This window comes from Sapajus apella, unplaced genomic scaffold (assembly GCF_009761245.1).
Source record: "Sapajus apella isolate SASKATOON/1434 unplaced genomic scaffold, GSC_monkey_1.0 scaffold6, whole genome shotgun sequence".
Classification (NCBI taxonomy): domain Eukaryota; kingdom Metazoa; phylum Chordata; class Mammalia; order Primates; family Cebidae; genus Sapajus; species Sapajus apella.
The window spans coordinates 42,635,582-42,657,258 of NW_022436946.1; the positions used below are offsets into that span (position 1 = coordinate 42,635,582).

A 21,677-nucleotide genomic window follows, 5' to 3' on the forward strand; every position below is an offset into this window, starting at 1 on the left:
GCGGAGGAACGGCTGAAGCCGGGGGAGGGTGGTGGGAACGAGGAATCCCCCCCCCACCCACAGCTTGGGGCAAAAGAGGAAGTTTTTTTAAAAAAAAAAAAAAAAAAAAAAAAAAAAAAAGAAGGAAAAGAGTATAATGAACACAACTAAGAATAGCATCATGTTGTAGAACAGAATTTAAATTAAATATTTGGGCTGGAGTGGTGGCTCACGCCTGTAATCCCAGCACTTTGGGAGACAAAAGTGAGTGGATCACGAGGTCAGGAGTTTGAGACTGTCCTGGCCAGTATGGTGAAACCCCATCTCCACTAAATATACAAAAATTAGCGGGGCATGGTGGCAGGCACCTGTAGTCCCAGCTACTCAGGAGGCCGAGACAGGAGAATTGCTTGAACCTTGGAAGTGGAGGTTGTTATGAGCCAAGATCATGCCACTGAACTCCACCGTGGGTGACACTCTGTCTCAAAATAAAAAGAAAAAAAAGTCAATCAATAAATTAAATATCTGATTATTTCAGCCACTATTTGTGCCATAAAGCACAGAAGGAATACCTTTGTTAGATTTGTATTATATTTCATAACTATATTGCCAAAAAGTGCTAAAAATGTCAACTAATTAACTCCTGCATCTTCTGTTTCTCTAGAAATAGGACTTATTATTTTATCTTAAAAGGCAAATTAACCTGTTTCCTTAATAGTAGTCCATTCAACCAGTGTAGAAAATAAAAAGTTTCTCTTCAAAGTGTCCCTTCTTGTTAAAGAATAATAATAAATGTTAAAAATAATAGTTTCTCTTTTTTTTTTGAGACAGAGTCTCACTCTGTCCCCCAGGCTGGAGTGCAGTGGTGCAATCTCAGCTCGCTGCAACCTCCACCTCCCAGGGGGAAATTATTTTCCTGCCTCAGCCTCTCAAGTAGCTGAGACTACAGGTGCGCACCAACATGTCTGGCTAATTTTTTGTATTTTTAGTAGAGACACAGTTTCACCATGTTGGTCAGGCTGGTCTTGAACACCTGACTTCATGATTCACCCACTTCAGCTTCCCAAAGTGCTGGGATTACAGGCCTGAGCCACTGCACCCAGCAATAGTCTCTTTTAAAGAGTAACTTTCTTCAAAGCCTTCTTGCTTTTTGCTAGTAACTCTTTGTTAAGCCCTATCCTGTGTAGTTGTCCAGATATAAAGGAATAAGTACATTCTATGTCCTTATACTTTAACCAAGATATTTATGTTATTGCTTTTCTAAGTCTGTTTGCAAGCAACTTCCTCAGCCTTCCTTATTTGGACTTCCTCTTTTTCTTTTGTTCTCCACTGCTTTTACGGATTTAGGAAAGTTTTAAGTGGTTAGCCAATCGGGCTCAGTTTAGATACAACAAAGATAGGATACAGCAGTAAGGACCCAACGCATAAGGAATAAATATGCCCTGCCTTTCCTTTGTTCATTGTACTCTCGTGGCAAGGTGGCTGACCAACAGTACCCTTTCTGCAGAAAGTAAAATTGCCTTGCTGAGAAAACTTTTTGTCTGAATACCAATTATTCCTTGCGGTACCTAGGAACAAGCATTCTGTCTCTAACAACCAGCAATGCTGATTGCATGCCAGGTGCAGTAATATTGAGTAGATAAGACATAGCCTCTCGGGAGTCTAAGGCAGGAGAATGGCTTGAACGAAGGAGGCAAAGGTTGCAGTGAGCCACTGTACTCTGTCTTGGATGATGGAGTGAGACCCTGTCTAAAAAAAGAGAGAGAGAAAGTGGTGGTGCAGGATTCAAATCCAGGTCTGACCCCAGAATCCACTATGTGCTGTGCCAGTCTGGCCTCAGGTCTGCACTTAGAAATTGCAGGCATTGCTCCCTCTCTCAGTATTCTTCAGAAGAGAACTAGCATCAAATGAGAGTTTTTCATGCTGTCTCATGAAAACTGAAAGTTACAACTTTCCACACAGACATCAATTTATGCAATCAATCTGTTTCAAAATCATTCTTTGCCACACTTTCTCTACAAAATGGAAATTGGCCGTGTTTTTCAACAAAAAGTTCAGGATAACTGGTTAAGAGTCTCAATTTGGTTGAGTGACATGAGTTATTATTGGCTAAGTTTTTTTTTTTTTTTTTTTTGAGACAGAGTCTTGCTCTGTCACCCGGGCTGGAGTGCAGTGGCATGATCTCTGCTCACTGCAACCTCCACCTCCCAGGTTCCAGAGATTCTGCTGCCTCAGCCTCCTGAGTAGCTGGGACTACAGGCTGTGCCACCACACCTGGCTAAATTTTTGTATTTTTAGTATAGACGAGGTTTCACCATGTTGGCCAGGATGGTCTGAATCTGCTGACCTCGTGATCTGCCTGCCTCAGCCTCCCAAAGTGCTGGGATCACAGGCGTGAGCCACCATGTCTAGCCGTGGCTAAGTCTTTATTAGCAAACAAACTATGAAAAACCAGGAGAAGCGGATAAAAAATAGGAAGAAAGAATCACAAACCAAAATAACTACAAAGGAAAAATCAGGCAGTTTTCTTGAGTTTCTAGCTGTATAGGAAACAGGGTAGGATGGGGATCTGTAAAGAGAAGTTTCCTACCTGGGTTGGGCCTCCAGTTGTCAAAGTCCTGGGCAATACCCCTAATCGGATGCCCGGGGAACTCCTGGGCAGAGGTGAAGGGATTTGCTCTTTTAATTATGCAGTTTCATTAGCTGGTTCTGAAATGGTTCACAAAGCACAGATCCAGAGTGCCTTGCCAGTTTTGGGTATTACTTGGAGGCTGATATTCTTTCATGTATCACACAGCGGCAGAGAAGGTAATTACCTTCTGGTTCTTGGCACCTTCAGTAGAAGAGCAAATATGAAGTGAGAGCTACTAATCTGGGGCAGGCAGGATTCTAACACTTACAAATACAATAACTCTTTAATCACTAATTAGTGATGATGTTATTATCTCCATTTTATAGATGAAGGAACTGAGGCTTTTTGTCTCCAGCAAAATGAGCAGAGCCACGGTTTGAACTCTGGCAGTTTGTCTCTAGAAGCTCTTATCCTAGGAATACCACCAGTTAGTTCAACAGGCAGCTGGTGGAGGACATACTGTGCGCGCTGCCTTGGAACCCGGCACTCCTGAGCCACAAACAGTCCATTTTTTCACCTTGGAAGAGGAATGGAGAAGCTGGGCCGGAGTATTTCTATATAATGTGCTACACTGTTAAACAGGAAAGTCCACTCGTGCTCGACAGAAATTCCTGTGTTCCCAAGCACATCCTAAACGTGCTTGGAAAGTTACTGAGCTAAAGTGGCTGACCTTCAAGGCACAAACCGATTCAGTCCCGATTCAGTCAACAGACCGGCTGCAGATTTCGTTGTCACTTTAGGTCCCTGAAACTTACTTTGTTTTAATGAGACCATTCTGCCAAAGTGAAATTTAAACAAATTTAGAATCTCACTACTCTGTGGTTTGCTTTAAAGACCGAAAAATGCCTGGGCTAAACCTTAAATAAAAGGACTGTCTTGCAATTAAAAATGGAACCAAAAATCCTAACTGTTCTGCAAAAGTGAAATTTAAACAAATTTACAACCATACTAGGTTTGGTCTTGGCTGTTTGCTTTAAAAACTGAAAAACACCTGGGCTAAACCTTCAATAAAAAGATTAAGTCTTGCAATTAAAATTTAAACTCAAAATACTCCCCCAGTAAAATTCCTTCAACTTTTGCCGTATGCTTTCAAGTTTTCAAAACAGGATGGATAGGACAAAAGTATTCCACCAAAATCTAAAGAGTAATGACGAATCTCTTCTTTGTGCCAGTTCATTAAATTGCCTCATGGCAACTACGGATAAGTAAACGGCTTTATCCCGAATGGCTCTGCTCTTTAAACGAATGACCGGCAACAGAGACCGAAAAAGTGTGTCCCCAGGAATTCGGGAGGGAAGGTGAAGTGTAGCGGGACCGCCATGAAGGGAGGTTCCCGCCCCCTGAGTAGGACCGGGCGGGGAGGAGGAGTAGGAGCCGAGTGGGGAGGGCGGTGGGGCCTTCAGGGCCGGAGAGGGGGGTCCCTTCAGGGTGGGCGGTTTCCTCCTCTCCCGCCGTAGGCAGGAGCGCGGGGCACCCAAACCCCATAGTTTGCAGCGTCAGGCAGCGGGTCTCCAGCTCCTGGGAGGATGAGGACCCGGGACGCCCTCTTGAGCTCACAGCGCCCGGCGGACACGAGGCGCTCACAAAACAAAGCAGGGGCTTCAGGGAGGGCGCGGCCGCTGGGCCGAGCGCGCAGATCGCTCCGGACCCGGGCGCCGCCTGCGAGCCCCGCGACCCTCCTGGAAGGGCTCGCGCTAGGCGGCGCCCGGGTCCCGTCGGCCAGGGTGAGCGTCCGGCCCGCGTCCCCGCCACGCCCGCCGCGCTCCCCTTTCCTCTGCGGCGGGCAGAGAGATAACCCCGCCCGAGGGGCCCCGGCGCCCGCCCCCCCACGCGGCCACACTGGAATTCGCGGCCCCTCTCGGGTCCCGGGGCACATTTTGCAGTCTGGGTGGCAGCGCACTTGCTCCGGGACCAGCGGCTGCCCCGCCGCGGCGGAGGCGCGGACTTTTCTTTTGGGGCATAAGATGGCAGGTCCCGGGAAACAAAGGAAACTTGGGCCCGGCCCCCCGCGCGGCGTGTGTGGCTCGCGTGTGCGCCCCGGGTCCCGTGTGGGAGTCGCTGGCGCCTGTGCCAGGCTGCCTGCAGCCCGCAGCCGGCGGGGGAAACCAGCCGGGTACCAGCAGCCGGCGGCGCCCGCCCACCTGCAGCGGCGGCCGCCCGGGGGACTCCCGGTCCGCGAGGGCCCCAGCGGCGGTGGCGGCGGCGGGGGAGGGGGCGCTGGGGAGCCTGGAGCGGGGCGGGGAAGGCGGGGAGGCGGCGGGCGGCGGCGGAGGGGAGCCGGGGTGGGCGGGCGGCGCCACGTCACGGCTATTGTGGCTGTCCTGGTATATAAGGTCCCGCCGGCTCGCCGCGCTCCCCACCTTGCCTGCGCCCGCCCGGAGCCAGCGGTTCTCCAAGCACCCGGCATCCAGCGAGACGCGCCGCGCACCGACGGAGGGGACATGGGCAGAGCAATGGTGGCCAGGCTCGGGCTGGGGCTGCTGCTGCTGGCACTGCTCCTACCCACGCAGGTGAGGCCCTGGCGCCCGGCGGGGCTCGAGGGCCGTGCCCAGGGTGGGGGCGGGGTATGGACCCGGTCCCTGGGGACCGTCCTGCGCCCCGACCTCGGGCCACGGACAGGGAGCGGGAGAGAATCTTGCTTAGCTGACCGGGGAGAAGGCCATGTGGACCCCTTTCCATTCCCTTGCATGCTGCCCCCGTCCCCTCCCACGGCCCTGGGAACAATGCAGCTCCGCGCGCGGGCTGAGAGGACCCTGCCCCACCCCAGGCTCCACGCTGTCCCTTCCCAGGCAGCCAGGTGCCTATTGCCCACTTTCACCCAGGGGCCCGAGGTGTCTGCAGGGAAGAGCGCCTTGAGAGCTCAGGCTCCGGTGCGACGTCGTCCCGGGTCCCCGGAGCACCTACTTTCCCCTAGAAGTGTCTTCGCGCTCCCAGTGCTCTACACAAAGAGAGGCGACGGTCCCCTTCGGGAAGCGCGGCTCACGCCCATCCTCCACCCTCGGAGCTGGCTTGGGGATCCCGGGGAAGCTCTGGTTATCCGGCCCTATCTTAAGCCCCAGTCCCGGGAGGTTTGGGGCTGAAGTCGAGGCGGGGACCCTCTCCTGACGTAGCGCTCTCTGCGGTGCAACCTTTCACGTCCAACGCTTGTTATCTTAGAAGCCCCAGGTTATTTTAGCCCAGTTTGGCTAGTTCTGGGGAGGCAGCATGGTGGGACGATTCCGTCCCGAATCCCCGCCAGGCTTTGTCCGTGTCGTCGCTACCAGCGCCGTCTCCCCAGACCCTCTATCCGGGGAACCTCGCCCTGGGTGCGGGTACCTGGGGCCGCTCAGCGCTGCCTCGAGGGTGGACGCACGACGCCGGCGAGATAGACCCGGGACTGGGAGACCCCGGCGGGGGCGGGGCCGGGGGCGGGGGCGAATAAGGTACGTTTCTTGGGGCAGTTCGGGTTTGGAGCATGGGAGTGACCGCTCTCCAGCGCCTTCGGTTGGGGTTAATCGAGGACTGTCCCTGGGGCTTCTCCCTCAAAAGTTGGGAGCGCTGGGTCCGCCGTCCCCAGGCATCCAACGTCCAGGTTTACCTGGGAGTGCAGCCTGAGAGTGTGAGGCGCTCTTCCCTACCGCGGGCAGGGTAATACGTACCCTATTGTCTTCCTCCCAGTCCGCTGCGCACCCGAGCCTTGCTCAATTCTTTGGTGGGGGAGGGGCGCGGCCGGGAGAAACTGGCTCCCTCCTCTCCCTGCCCCATCTCCTCTCGGACCAGGTTTTTCTCCTCCAACATTTTAAGTGAGAAGTTTTAATAACGCGAATAAATCTAGCTTGGAATAGAAAATTTTGTTTAGTGTCAATTTAATAAACAAAATTTTTTTGTTGTTGCTGTAGAGGATCTTTAGATTATCGGATCAATACACTGGATTTTAAAAAGAAAACATCACCTGCTGCACCAAAACTCATTGTGTGAATAAAGAACAGGTTACTTTCAGGGATTCCCAAATCAGGTCTCCGATACAGGCACCCTGTTTTAAGTAAATTACCACATCCATGCTTTCCTTTATTGGGAGTGCCGTTTCCTGATGGGACACACTCAGCCTTGCACACAGTAGGTGCCCAATAAATAAATTTGACTTGATCAAGATTTTTTGTTGTTGTCACTAATCTATTTTGAATAGGATTTGTGTATTTCTTTAGTCAATATTTGTTTAATGACCTTACGGGTTTTACAACAAAAGGAGCTGGTGCTGATGTAGAAGGGCTTTATCTTTGGATTAATAGGCAGCCAAATGTACATGGGGCCCAGACTCTTGCCTGGTGCCACGTCCTCCCTCCCGCCTGTAATCAGAAGCCCTTGTAAACCCTCCCTTGCAGTGAGGGCTGAAAACTCCGATCTGCCTTTGTTCCATGACAAAGGAGAGATTATCACGTGCCCTACTGGACTGTGCATTTCGTGGCTTGAAAAATCAGTGGTGAATGATGCCACTCAGACGCTGGGACACTGGGGGAACCTTGGTTCTTGGCCACAGCACTGAGCTTAGTGACCAGTGAGGCTGCTGTTTGTGAAACTTAACACCATACCCTCTCGTCCTCTTTTGTGAAATCCTCCCGACTTCATGGTGTTTTCCTGAAGTCATTCTGCCTTAAAGGAAAAATTCATTTTCAATTTAACACAAATATTGTGGCCATTTTTTAGAAGAGTTATTATTTCAAATTTCAAGGGAGTAGCTAAGAGCCCAATTCCCCCTTAAGGAAAAGGCTAAGTTGCCAAGGCTCTATTAAATGGATATGTGAAAGTTATCTAGCAAATCCAGGATAGACAGTGACCCAGTTAATTCTAGTTCCGTAAATCTCTATTACAATATTTAAAAATCTCTACTTTTTTGTAGAACTTTAAAATCTCTCCCTTTCTGGGAAAATAGACATTATTGCAATGCCATTAAGTCGGTATAATCTCGGAAACTGAATTAGTTAACCTGGTCTTTTTTCCTTTGCAAAGAAATAAAAACAGGAGTTAAAGTTATGGAATAACTTTTTTTTTCTTCTTGTTGCCACTGGGCATTTGAGGCATCTCTAGTTTGTTTTGAAACTAAAGCGAATGACCTAGGTGGGCTGAGCAAGGATTCAGGATTTAATGATGTGGGTAAGAGAATAATGGTAAGAGAACAGTCTAAGAATGTATCACCTACTTTAATTTTATATCAGAGCATGTGGAGGTAGCTGTGATGGGGAAATTTACCCGTGTTACTTTTTATATATTTTAGATTTATTCCAATCAAACAGCTGTTGTAACAGTTTCAAGTAACTCCTCCCAGAGTACTTCGGCGGCCCCAAGTCCAGCTAATGCCACCACCAAGGCGGCTGGTGGCGCCCTGCAGTCAACAGCCAGTCTCTTCGTGGTCTCACTCTCTCTTCTACATCTCTACTGTTAAGAGACTCAGGCCAAGAAACATCCGTACTTCCCCATCTTCTAAACCCAATCCAAATGGCGTCTGGAAGTCCAATGTGGCAAGGAAAAACAGGTCTTCGTTGAATCTACTAATTCCGCATCTTTTATTGACACAGAAAATGTTGAGAATCCCAAATTTGATTGGCTTAAAGAACGTGTGAGAGGTTTGACTAGATGATGGATGCCAATATTAAATCTGCTGGAGTTTCATGTACAAGATGAAGGAGAGGAAACATCCAAAATAGTTAAGACATGATTTCCTTGAATGTGGCTTAAGAAATATGGACACTTCCTTGAAAATAAGAATAGAAATAAAGGATGTGATTGTGGAATGGAGATTCAGTTTTCATTTGGTTCATTAATTCTATAAGGCCATAAAACAGGTAATATAGAAAGCTTCCATGATTCTATTTATATGTACATTAGGAGGAACTTCCAAGTGTTACCGTAATTCCTCAACGTATTGTTTCGACAGCACTAATTTAATGCTGATATACTCTAGATGAAGTTTTACATTGTTAAGCTATCACTGTTCTCTTGAGAACTGAACTCACTTTCCTCTTGAGGCTTTGGATTTGACATTGCATTTGACCTTTTATGCAGTAATTCACATGTGCCAGGGCAGTGATGAATTAGAATCTACCCCCAGGTCCAAGCATTCTGAGTAACTCTTGATTATCCATATAGAGTCAAATGGTAGGCATTTCCTATCACCTATTTCTATTCAACAAGAGCACTACATGCATTTAGTACTGATTTTAAAGAGTAGAATTGCGTTGATCGCAACTAATTTCAAAATGCTTATTATCATTATTTTTCTGAGATGGAGTCTTGCTTTGTTGCCCAGGCTGGAGTACAGTGGTGTGATCTCAGCACAATGCATCCTCTGCCTCCCAGGCTCAAGCAATTCTCTTGCCTCACCCCCCAAGTAGCTTAGCTTATAAGCGCCCGCCACCACGCCCGGCTAATTGTTGTATTTTTAGTAGAGACGGGGTTTTACCATGTTTGCCAAGCTGGTCTCAAACTCCTGACCTCAGGTGATCTGCCTGCCTCAGCCTCCCAAAGTGCTGGGATTACAGGTGTGAGATATCATGACTGGCTGTAAAAATGCTTTTTATTTCTGCATATGTTGAATACTTTTTACAATTTTAAAAAAAGATATTTTGAAGGTAAAATTACAAATCTTGGAAATAAAAAGGCAAAAATGTAAAAGAGCCAAAACTGTAAATCAAGTATTTGGGAAGTGAAGACTGGAAGCTAATTTGCATTAATTCACAAAAACTTTTATACTCTTCCTGTACATACTTTTTTTTTTTTTTTAAACAACTATGGATTGGAATAGCCACATTTGGAACACTTTTTGTTATCAGTCAATATTTTTAGATAGTTAGAATGTGGTCCTAAGCCTAAAAGTGGGCTTGATTCTGCAGTAAATCTTTTGCAACTGCCTTGACACACAGAAACCTTTTTGAAAATTGACACTCCCTGAAGTCTTTTGTTCGCATGGTCACACACTGATGCTTAGAAGTTCCAGTAATCTAATATGGCCACAGTAGTCTTGATGACCAAAGTCATTTTTTTTCCATCTTTAGAAGACTACATGGGAACAAACAGATCGAACGGATCTGAAGTTACTGTGTGTGTGAATGAACACTCTTTTGCTTCATTCCAGAATGCTGTACATCCATTTTGAATTGTATATTGTGTTTGTGTATTTATGCTTTGATTCATAGTAACTTCTTATGTTATGGAATTGATTTGCATTGAACACAAACTGTAAATAAAAAGAAAGAAATGGCTGAAAGCAATCTTGCATTTTAAGTTTTTCCAGTGTGAGGAATACTTTGTGGGTAATCATGGTTCTATGAACCTGTTAAATTTTTAAAAAATAATTAAAAACATAAAATTTTTTTTTTAGAGACAAGATTTCACCATGTTGCCTAGGCTGGTCTTGAACTCCTGGGTTCCAGTGATCTTCCCGCTTTGGCCTCCCAAAGTGCTGGGATTACAAGCCACCGAGCTTGGCCCTCTATGGTCATTAAATTGTCACTTCCATATGCTCCTTTCACACCCCTGAATTCCTTTGAGACACTAAGTGCATTCCAAGACTCAGCTCCACCATCTTTGTGGTGGTTCAGGGACAACCTGGAAAGGCAGTCTGGAACTTGGAAATATGTGGAAGTTGTAGTCCACAAGTGTGTTTTCTTTAATGAACTTCACTTCTGCTTTTAAGGCTTTTCAATGGATGGAGTAAGACCCCCTCAGATGATCTAGGGATCTATCTACCTAGTTACACACATACACACACACACACACACAAACACACACACACACACACAAACATAAGGAAGAAATATAGCTATTACAATTCTCATTTCTGCAGCTGGTCACGTGACTGTAGTTGGTTTTTTGTTTTTTTTTTTGTTTTTTTTGTTTTGTTTTTTTGGGACGGAGTTTCGCTGGTTACCCAGGCTGGAGTGCAATGGCGCGATCTCGGCTCACCGCAACCTCCGCCTCCTGGGTTCAGGCAATTCTCCTGCCTCAGCTTCCTGAGTAGCTGGGATTACAGGCGCGCGCCACCATGCCCAGCTAATGTTTTGTATTTTTAGTAGAGACGGGGTTTCACCGTGTTGACCAGGATGGTCTCGATCTCTTGACCTCGTGATCCACCCGCCTCGGCCTCCCAAAGTGCTGGGATTACAGGCTTGAGCCACCGCGCCCGGCTGTAGTTGGTTTTTATAGTTACCTTCTTCCATTGTCAATTCCATATTAACCTGGCTGTCAGTAAGCATCTCAGCTGGTCAATAAGTCGGGCAAGGTGAACCAAATCTTTGCTTGAATTTTATTGTGGCTTCCCACTTATTTTATTTTATTTTATTTTATTTTATTTTTGGAGACAAGAGTCTTACTCTGTTGCCTAGGCTGGAGTGAAGTGGCATGATCTCAGCTCACTGCAACCTCCACCTTTTGGGTTCAAGAAATTCTTGTGCCTCAGCCTCCCAAGTAGCTGGGACTACAGGTGTATACCACCATGCCTGACTGAGAGACAGGGTTTCACCATGTTGGCCAGGCTGGTCTTGAACTCCTAACTTCAAGTAATGCCTTCCTCAGGCTCCCAAAGGACTAGGGTTACAGGTGTGAGCCACCACGCCCGGCTTCCACTGGCTTTAGTGACAGGACATAGTAGTACTAAGAGATGCCCTAAGACATCTGTATTGCAAACTTACTTTTCCTTTACTTCCATGGTACAGTGGCAACCCAGTTTCCCAATGGCAATCAGAATCAGTAACTCCAACAGCACAGTAACTCCCTTCTTTGCCTTTTGATGCAGAGGCTTGAGGAACCCAAAGTGACTAGATGGCAGTCTCAACTTCCAGTTCAGTGGGATCATTGCTGTGTTTCTAGCTGGAAGCATTCTTCCTTACCAGCAGAGGTTAAAGTAGTAAAAATTTTGCTAGCGAATCACTGGGGTAATAGTGGTGTCACTAAATTTCCACTCCTTGATTACTGGGCCTGCAAACCTGGCTATGGGAGAAACAGCAGCATATTTAGACCATATATAGCTTCCTGGAGGACACTGCCCCAGTCCTGTAAGGTATTGTCACCTAATTGTCCTGTAACTTGTTTCCAAAATGCCATTCCTCTGTTCTGTCAAGTCAGTGGCTTTATGAGGGACATACTGTACTAAGATCAGTGAATTCCATGATCATGGTCCCATCACCACACATTAGTTCCCTGTCAGAAGCAGTGCTGTGTGGATTACCATGATGGTGGTAAGCATTCTGTAAGTCCATGAATGGTAGTTTTGGCAGGAGCATTGTATGCAAGAAAGGCAAATTCATAACCTGAGTAAGTGTCTATTTCATTAAGAACAAAATGCTGCCCCTTCCATGATGGAAGAGTTCCAGCGTAATCAACCTTCCGCTGCATAGCTGGCAGATTACCTGGAGAGTGGTGCCACAGAGGAGACTAGTGTTGGTCTCTGCAGCAGCAGGTTGGGCGCTCTCCAGTGGTTGTAGCCAGGTTGGCCATGGTGAATGTAAGTCTATGTTGCTGGGCTTCTGCCACCATGGCCACTTTGTTCATGAGCCCACTGGACAATGACAGGGATGGCTGGAGAAAGAGGTTGATTGATATCCACAGAACGGGTCCTCCTATCCACCTGATTATTAAAATCCTCTACCGAGGTCACCCTATAATGAGCATTCACATGAGACACAAATATCTTCACGTTGTTTGCTCATATACCTCTATCCTTGCATCTCTTCCCTAGATCTTGTCACCAACTTATGTCCCTTCCGATTCCATTCAGCCAAATCATGGGCCATAGCCTGATGGCCAGATTCATATCTGGCCATTTCTCCTTTCAAGCAAAATTAACAACCAAGTGCCCTGCTTGGCTGTAATTCTGTCCACTGGGGGTATTTCTCTTCATCACTGTCCTTCAGGGATGTCCTCAAGGGGTTTGTAGAACTGTAGCTCCTTACTTTTAGGTAGATACATGTATTGTGCAGAAAAAAACGGACCAAGTTTTTTTCTATAAACCAGACCCAAGTTTTCTCTTCCTCAATCAACTGATCATACGGAACTTTCCATAAGGAAAGAGGGAGAAAGAGGGTCATGTAGCAGGAGTAGGGACCATGGGCATCTGGGCCCCTTTCTCATACAGTTTACTCTTGTCTTTAGGCCCTGCTTGAGCCAATCTTATATATACCACTTTCATTTGACAATGAGTACCACTGTGCACACCCAACTTTATATACACATCATTTTGTCTAACCCACCAGTTCCTGATGGGCAGCTCAGTCCCATGGTAGCCCATGGTTAAGGGTTCAGTCTCACTAAAGCACAGTAGCAAGCCAAAAACTGTTCGCCAAAAAGAGTTGCTGTCTGCAGATAATTGGCAAGGCTTTGAAATACTAAAAGTCACCATCATGCCAACCCTTAAAAAGTAACGATTGGGGCCGGGTGCAGTGGCTCATGCCTGTAATCCCAGCACTTTGGGAGGCTGAGGTGGGCGGATCACCTGAGGTCAGGAGTTCGAGGCCAACCTGGCCCAATGTGGTGAAACCCTATCTCTACTAAAAATACAAAAATAGCCAGGCATGGTGGCAGGCGCCTGTAATCCCAGCTACTCGGGAGGCTGAGGCAGGAGAATCACTTGAACCTGGGAGGTGAAGATTGCAGTGAGCCGAGATTGAGCCATTGCTCACAAGCCTGAACGACAAGATCGAAACTTTAAAAAGAAAAAAAAAAAGTAATGATCAGCAGGGCGGGGTGATTCATGACTGTAATCCCAACACTTTGGGAGACAGAGGCGGGTGGATCACCTGAGGTCAGGAGTTTGAGACCCACTTGGCCTACTTGATGAAACCCTGTTCTCCTAAAAATACCAAAATTAGCTGGGCATGGTGGTGGGGGTCTGTAATCCCAGCTACTAAGGAGGCTGAGACAGGAGAATTGATCGAACCCAGGAGGCAGAGGTTGCAGTGAGCCAAGATGGCACCATTGCACTCCAGCCTGAGTGACAAGAATGAAACTCCATCTTGAAACAAACAAACAAAATCATGATCAATCCTCACTGAGGAAGAAATTAACTTTTTTTTCCTCTTGTCTTTGAAAATGATTTTAAACTCATCCAGGCTATTTTATTTGTCCGAATTCCATTCTGAGGTTATATTTTGAATACTCACACTTAAATCCTAGTCATATAATTTATGGCTAAACTGAGTAATGAGTAGCCATTGTGTGAGTGTCTCTTCAATGAAGTTTAGCCTTAGAAGATACAAGCAAACAGTGTAGAAACAAAAATCTATTTAAGTATTATCCATAAAGGGAAGATGAGCAAAATCTTTTTTTTTTTTTTTGCGACAGAGTCTTGCTCTTGTTGCCCAGGCTGGAGTGCAGTGGCACAATCTTGGCTCACCGCAACCTCCGCCTCTCGGGTTCAAGCAATTCTCCTGCCTCAGCCTCCCAAGTAGCTGGGATTAGAGGAGCATGCCACCACACCTGGCTAATTTTGTATGTTTAGTAGAGACGGGGTTTGTTCATGTTGGACAGGCTGGTCTCGAACTCCCGACCTCAGGTGGTCCACCCGGCTCGGCCTCCCAAAGTGCTGGGATTACAGGCGTGAGCCACTGCACCCGGCCAAACAAAATCTATTTAGAATGAAACATTCTGAAGACACACATCCAATGCCACCATTGTCCTTAAAATAGAACTCAAATATTTAGTTAGCTGAAAAGCATATGTTTTTCATGTCTCATAGGCCTCATTTGGGGTTGGCTTGGTCATCTTTGGATTCCTTATTCAGTATAAAAGAGCTTTTTTTTCTAATTTTGGTAGAATGGCACTTTTTGAAACAACATAATCACCATCATGGGTTCCTTCTCAGTTTTCTTCAAATTACATCTAAATTCTAGAATCAATGCATTTCTAAGAAACTTTAGGAGGTATCCATATTTATGATTTTGCAAAGAAATATCTCTGTGAGCCCAAAGGATCTCAAGTGACTTAACTGTCATGCCGCTTAGCAACTAACTGGCAGATAGTAAGGCTTGTGGAAACCTAACATGTCCAGAAGTGAGCTCATCACCTTCCTCCACAGACCAACTCCTTTTCTCTCCAGAGCACTTGCTTGTTAAGTCACTTTCATTACAGGCCTGGGAGCCGCCTTCCTCTTCTCTCTCCCTCTCCAATCAGCCACAAAATCCTGTCATTTCGAAATCAGAAGCGTCTAGGTGTTCTGCCTCTCTTCTCCCTCCACCCCACCGCCTTCCCCTGACTTGCATCATCTGTCACAGTTGTGCCTCTCTGTCCCCATCTCTCCACCCTGTGGTTATTCTTACCCTTATGTTTTGAAATATAGATCTGCTCACTTTGTTCCTCAATTTAAAACTTTGGCTGGCAAATCCAAAGGAAAATAAATTGTTCTACCAAAAAGACACCTGCACTTGTATGTTCATTGTGGCACTATTCACTATCGCAAAGACATAGAATCAACTCAGGTGCCCATTAATGGTGGATTGAATAAAGAAAATGTGGTACATATACACCATGGATTACTACACAGCCATAAAAAAGAATGAAATCATATTCTTTGCAGCAACACAGATACAGCTGGAGGCCATTTCCCCAAGCAAATTAATTCAGAAACAGAAAACCAAAGACTACATGTTCTTGGTTATAAATGGGAGTTAAACATTGGGCACACAGTGACACAAAGATGGGAGCAATGAACACTGGGGATTTGAAAAGTGGCAAGAGAGGGAGGACATGAAGGGTTGAAAAGTCACCTATTGGGTACTATGCTCACTGCCTGGGCAATGGGGTCATTAGAAGCCCAAACCTCAGCATCACATAATATACCTTTATAATGAACCTGCGGTTGTACTCCCTAAATCTAAAATAAACATTAAAAAGATGAAAAATGAAAAAAACACTTTGGCAGGCTACCCTTTGTCTAGAGGAGATAGAACAGAAGCCACTGTTCATGGTCTGTAAGGGCTTTCGTAATTTGGCCCAAACCCAAATTTTCAGCCCCATGGCCAGCCGCCCTGAATTGCTCACCATTCTTTTTTCTTTGAGAATGAGTCTTGCTCTGTCACCAGACTGGAGTTGAGTGGTGTGATCTTAGTTCACTGCAACCTCCACCCTCCATGTTCAAGTGATTCTCCTGCCTCAGCCTCCCAAGTAGCTGGGATTACAGGCACCCACCACTATACCCAGCTAATTTTTTGTATTTTTAGTAGAGATGAGGTTTTACCATGTTGGCCAGGCTGATCTCAAACTCCTGATCTCTGCTCACTATTCTTCGTATCAACATCTTCTCATGCCTGTTACCCAGGCTGGAATGCAGAGGCGGGAACATGGCTCACTATAGCCTCAGCCTCCCAGGCTCAAGTGATCCTCCCACCTCAGCCTCTCAAGTAGCTGGGACTACAGGTGTGGGCCACCACACCCAGTTAGTTTAAAACATTTTTTTGTAGAGATGGAGTGTCACCATGTTGGCCAGGCTGGTCTTGAACTCCACCCGTCTCCTTGGCTTTCCAAAGTGTTAGGATTACAGGCTGAAGCTACCGTCCCGGTCTTGGGAAGCTTTTTAAAAATAGTGATGTCTGCCACCTCTACCTACCTAGGAGATTCTGATTTAATTGGTTGAGGTGGAGCTCAGTCATCTGTAGTTTTTTTTTTTTTTCATTTCTCGGCACTAGAAATCCTGTTTTTTTAATTAATTGACACATAATAATTGTGCATATTTAGGGGGTTCAGTGTGATATTTCGATTCATATACACAATGTGTAATGATCAAATCAATAATCCCAGCTCACACCAGTAATCCCACTACTTTGGGAGGCTGAAGCAGGAGGACTGCTTGAGGTCAGGAGTTCAAGACCAGCCTTGGCAACATGGTGAGACCCCGTTTCTACTAAAAATACAAAAAATAGCCGGACGTGATGGTGTGCACCTGCAGTCCCAGCTACTCGTGAGGCTGAGGTGAAAGGATCACTTGAGCCCAGGAAGCAGCGGTTGCAGTGAGCTGAGATTGCACCATTGCACACCAGCCTGGGCGCCAGAGTCAGAACCAGTCTCAGAAAAACACAAACAACCAAAAATAACAAAACAGAAACAAGATCCTCTCTTCTAGCCACAGTCATGTGTTGCTTCACAACAGGGATCTGTTCTGAGAAATGCGCTGTAAGGCAATCTCCTTGTGTGAATATTGTAGGGTGTACCTGCACAAAGTCAGATGGTATAGCCTACAACACATCTGGACTATATGCAATCGTCCATTGCTCCTAGGCTAAGAACCTCTCCAGCAGGTTAGCTTTAACTGGAAGATGAGTAAAGTGGTACTACAGATTAGAAAGTATGGTAACCACCACAGCAGTGTCTGGTTGAATGGACACATGGATTCATGCCACAGTTGCCTGTGTCCAGTGCCCGAGACACCACTGTCAGGGGATCCCAGCCCTGGGTCTGCCAACATGCTGCTTGGCTCTTGAAAACATCTTTGGACTTCCAGAGGATTGCATTTTTTGGCAATATTTTCTAGTTTTATTTTTTTATTTTTTCATTGAGACAGGCTGTCGTTCTGTCACACAGCCTAGAGTGCAATGGCATGATCTCAACTCACTGCAGCCTCTGCCTCCCGGGTTCAAGCAATTCTCACGCTTCAGCCTCCTGAGTAGCTGGGAGTACAGGTGTGTGCCACCACACCCAGCTAATTTTTGTATTATTAGTAGACACAGGGTTTTGCCATGCTGGCCAGGCTGGATCTGAAACTCCTGACCTCAAGTGATCCACCTGCCTCAGCAACCCAAAGTGTTGGGATTACAGGTGTGAGCCCTTGTGACTGGTCATATGCGCAACCTACTGTTTTTTATGAAGACTTGGAAGAATTTCCCTTAATGATAGATTGGCACAACCAGCTGTCTCATTGGTAGTTGCTGCTCATCTTAAATGAGATTGCAAGCAACTTTGAACTGTTTGGTGGGGCAAGACAACCAGTGACACAACCCCTGTTGAGACATGACTGTGGCTGCAATCAGCAAGCAGGGTTTCCTGTGTAGCTTCATGTTACCACTATGTGTTATCAGCATGTTTTTGGTTTTATATTTACTTATTACTTGCTTATTTACTCGGAAAACAATTTCAGATCTTCTTCAACATGCACTTGGTGAAACTGGTGATGCAGGCTATAGAGGTCTAATGGTTTTTAAACAGCGCATGAAGAGACCCAGTCGAGGGTTTGAGAGGGTGGGGGCAAATGATGAAAGAGAGAGCTCTGCAGACTGAGCCTCACGGGCCTTTCTTTCCTGGCTCTGTCTCCTTCTCCGACATACAGCAATTCCATGGTGATCTGTTTCCCTTTGGGGCTTACATGTACATTTTAATTAAGCAAAAATTTCTGTGGTAAACCAAGTTGAGTATTGCTATTTTTTTCTTTTTTTTTTTTTGAGACAGAATTTCGATCTTGTTACCCAGGCTGGAGTGCAATGGCGTGATCTCTGCTCACCACAACCTCTGCCTCCCGGGTTCAAGTAATTCTCCAGCCTCTGCCTCTGGAGTAGCTGAGATTACAGACATGTGCCACCATGCCTGGCTAATTTTGTATTTTTAGTAGAGATGGGGTTTCTCCATGTTGGTCAGGCTGATCTCATACTCCTGACCTCAGGTGATCTGCCTGCTTCGGCCTCCCAAAGTGCTAGGATTACAGGCATGAGCCACTGTGCTCTGTGAATATTACTGTTATGTGCCATCGTAAACACAATAATGTTTTTAAATCCCCAAATTTATCATTTCCTTCTGATTGTATAATCAATATATGTTCATTGCTAACAATATGGAAAAAGTATAAAAAGAAATTATAAGTTACTTATAACTTGCCTTCTAGCAAAAACTACAATTTGACCCTTTTTATTTTTTGAGATGGAGTCTTGCTCTGTTGCCCAGGCTGGAGTGCAGTAGTGAGATCTCAGCTCATGCACCCTTCCCCTTCCAGGTTCAAGTGATCCTCCTGCCTCAGCCTCCCAGGTCACTGTGATTACAGGCATCCGACACCCACCTCGACCTCCCAAAGTGCTGGGATTACAAGCCTGAGCTACTGTACCCGTCCTACAATTTGCATCTTGGTGTACGTTTTCCAGTCTTTTTTCCTTATGCTTCTATACAATTGTTTGTAAATAGAAACACAAATACTTCAACAAAATTATTTTATAACCTATTTTTTCATTTAATATGTTATTGATTAACCATTTGTGCATGTGATTAACAATTTATCCAATTTATGGTTTTAAAAATAGCTACATAGTATTACAATCTTCAGATGTACTATACATAATTTAATTTGTTTCCTATTATTGGGTATTTAGATTGTACCTAATGTTCTTGCAGTTACACATACTCTTTTAATGAACACCTTTATGCCCAGCTCTTCGCTTATATCTATATTTACTTTCAATAAATTTTTTTTTTGAGACAAGGTCTAGCTCTTTTGCCCAGGTTGGAGTGCAGTGGCACAATGACAGCTTACTGCAGCCTCAACCTCCTGGGCTCAAGAGATCCTCCCGTCTCAGCCTCCCTAGTAGCTGGGACTGCAGGTACGCACTACCACACCAGGCTAATGTTTGTAAGTTTTGTAGGGACAGTGTTTTGCCATGTTGCCCAGTCTGGTCTCAAATTCCTGGTCTCAAGTAATCCTCCCCCATTGGTCTTCCAAACTGCTGGGATTACAGGCTTGAGCCACTGTGCCCAGTCCATAGATTGTTAAGGGTAGGATTTCTTGGTAGATGTTATGATATGCCCCCCAGATCTTCCCTTCAGGATGAAGGGGCTCATTTTCCTACTTCCAGAGGGTGACAGCTCACGATTTCCTTTCCAGGACCAGCCTTCACTGGAGGCAGCTGCCTCATCCCATGTGTATGCCCTCTCCCAGGGACAGCTCACTTCCAGTGATTATTGATGTGGAGCCTCCTTGCCTCAATTCTGACAGCTCTGAATGACCTTCCCAGCTCCAGCTTCCATGGGACCAGGTGAGGCCTTGCTGGGGATGCCCACAGCCCAATGTCTCCTGCCTGCTTAGTCCTGCTTCAGTAACACCCTCAAAGGTGTCAGTCCTTAGGAGGTTCCCCAATAAACTTCCTGCACATAAATTTTCATCTCAGTATCTGCTCCCCTGGGAACCTGACTAAAGATAAAATGTTACATACATCTTTCTACGATTTTAGAATATTATATTTATTATTATTATTATTGGTAGAGAGAGGGTCTTGCTATGTTGCCCAGCTGGTCTTGAACTCCTGGGCTCAAGTGATCCTCCTACCTCAGCCTTCCAGAATGTTGGGATTACAGGCGTGAGTCACCATGCCCAGCCCCACATTTTAATACAATTTTAAATAGTTTAAAAATAACTGGGAAGTATGCTTGCTAGTATTGCAAATTGGCAGGCTTATCTGAAGATGTGAAGGAAGGTTAGCATGATTGTAGCAGAGTGAGGAGGAGAGACGTGTGAGATGAAGGTGGAGAGTTTCCCAAGGGCCAGACCATAAAGATCTTGGCAAGCTTTCTTTGTATTAAAGTCATGGCAGGAAGCAGATGACACATCCAACTGGGGAATTTGAGGATAGTTGAATGAAGAGTAAAGATTTGAGTAGGGTTTAGTAGAGGCAAGGAGGGATGAAAGCTATCCTAGGGCTAACACCAGCAGGGAGTCATTCATTCCCCTTGAAGGAGCCAGGGTTAGTGGCACTTACTGAATCCAGAAGTCACTGTGTGGAGAGGGCCCCTGACAAGAGCTGTAGTCTTCAGCAGAGGGATGTGGTCCACCCCAGCTGACCTGGCAGAGAGACATCCAGAGGGATAAGCACGTCAATGCTACCCTCCTTCTCCTCCTAGACCTCTTACTGGTGCTTGCCATTTGCCAAACCCTTCTGGAAACCCTGGACAGCACAGGAACCCTTGTTGCTTCACACAGGTCAGTCTACAGGGACATAGGGTGAAGCCAAGGGAAGAATGGGCATGGAAGGACAAAGAAAAGATCACCAGCACAACCATGGTGACAGTGTTGGTTTTCATTCTAAGAGCACTGGTGTTATGGGCTGGACTGCGTTCCCACCACCAATTCATATGGTGAAGCCCTAAATACCTCCATATGACTATTTGGAGATGAGGACTTTAAGAGATAATTAAAGTAAAAATAGGTTATTTTGGTGGGCCCAAAGACAATAAGACTGACTTCCTTATGAGAAGCGATTAGGACACAGACATGCCCAGAGCAAAGACCACGTGAGGACACAGCAAGAAGGCAGCCATCTATAAGCCAAGGAGAGAGGCCACCAGAGAAACCAAACCTGCTGTCATCTTTACCTTAGACTTCAAGCCTTCAGAACTGAAGAGAGAATGCATTTCTGTTGTTTAAGCCCCTGGGCTGTGAAATTTTTTTATGCAGCGCTAGCAAACTAATATAAATGGGAAGTCATGGAAGTGTTGGGGGTTGGGTGATGTGATCAGATCTTCATTTTGGAAGGATGATCTGGCTGCAGCTAAGAATTGACTGGAAGGTAAGCAGAGTACATTAGATGAAGAGATACCAAATAGGAAGATACTTTGTAATTCAGGTGAGGGAAAAACAAATAGACGACACTCCTAGCAATGGTGGATAAATTTGAGAGTTTTTTTTTTTTTTTTTCCAGATGGAGTCTTGCTCTGTTCTTAGCCTGCAGTGCAGTGACATGATATGGGCTCACTGCAACCTCTACCTCCCAGGTTCAAGTGATTCTCCTGCCTCAGCCTCCCTAGTAGCTGGGATTACAGGCGCCCACAACCATGCCCTGCAAATTTTTGTGTATTTAGCAGACATGGGGTTTCACCATGTTGGCCAGGCTGGTCTGGAACCCTGGCCTCATGTGATCCGCCTGCTTCAGCCTCCCAAAAGTGCTGGATTACAGGCATGAGTCACCTTGCCCAGCCAAGCGATATTTAGGAAGCAAAATCAACCTTGATAATGGAGTAGATATTCTGAATGAGGGAAAAGTAGTCATTAAAAATATTTATTAATCAAATATTGGTTGAACAGCTACTCTTTGAAATATGCCAGGCACTCTTTCTTCCAGGCACTGAGGAGTGCCTC

The 21,677-nt window shown here is 45.9% G+C and overlaps 1 protein-coding gene across 1 annotated transcript; it reads left to right on the forward strand.

The window, feature by feature from the left end:
- The first annotated feature begins 4,101 nt into the window (after positions 1-4,101).
- CD24 (CD24 molecule) lies at positions 4,102-9,852 on the forward strand. Its single transcript, XM_032275130.1, has 3 exons — positions 4,102-4,335; positions 4,945-5,121; positions 7,863-9,852. Exons 1-3 carry the CDS (start codon positions 4,138-4,140, stop codon positions 8,028-8,030), a joined length of 543 nt encoding a protein of 180 aa, XP_032131021.1. The 5' UTR covers positions 4,102-4,137; the 3' UTR covers positions 8,031-9,852.
- Positions 9,853-21,677: the final 11,825 nt, after the last annotated feature.

Coding starts and splice junctions, on each gene's coding strand:
- CD24 (XM_032275130.1), top strand. CDS start 4,138: ATGAGGACCCGGGACGCCCTCTTGAGCTCACAGCGCCCGGCGGACACG. Junction 4,336..4,944: donor CCCGGGTCCCGTCGGCCAGG/GTGAGCGTCCGG, acceptor CTGGTATATAAG/GTCCCGCCGGCTCGCCGCGC. Junction 5,122..7,862: donor CACTGCTCCTACCCACGCAG/GTGAGGCCCTGG, acceptor TATATATTTTAG/ATTTATTCCAATCAAACAGC.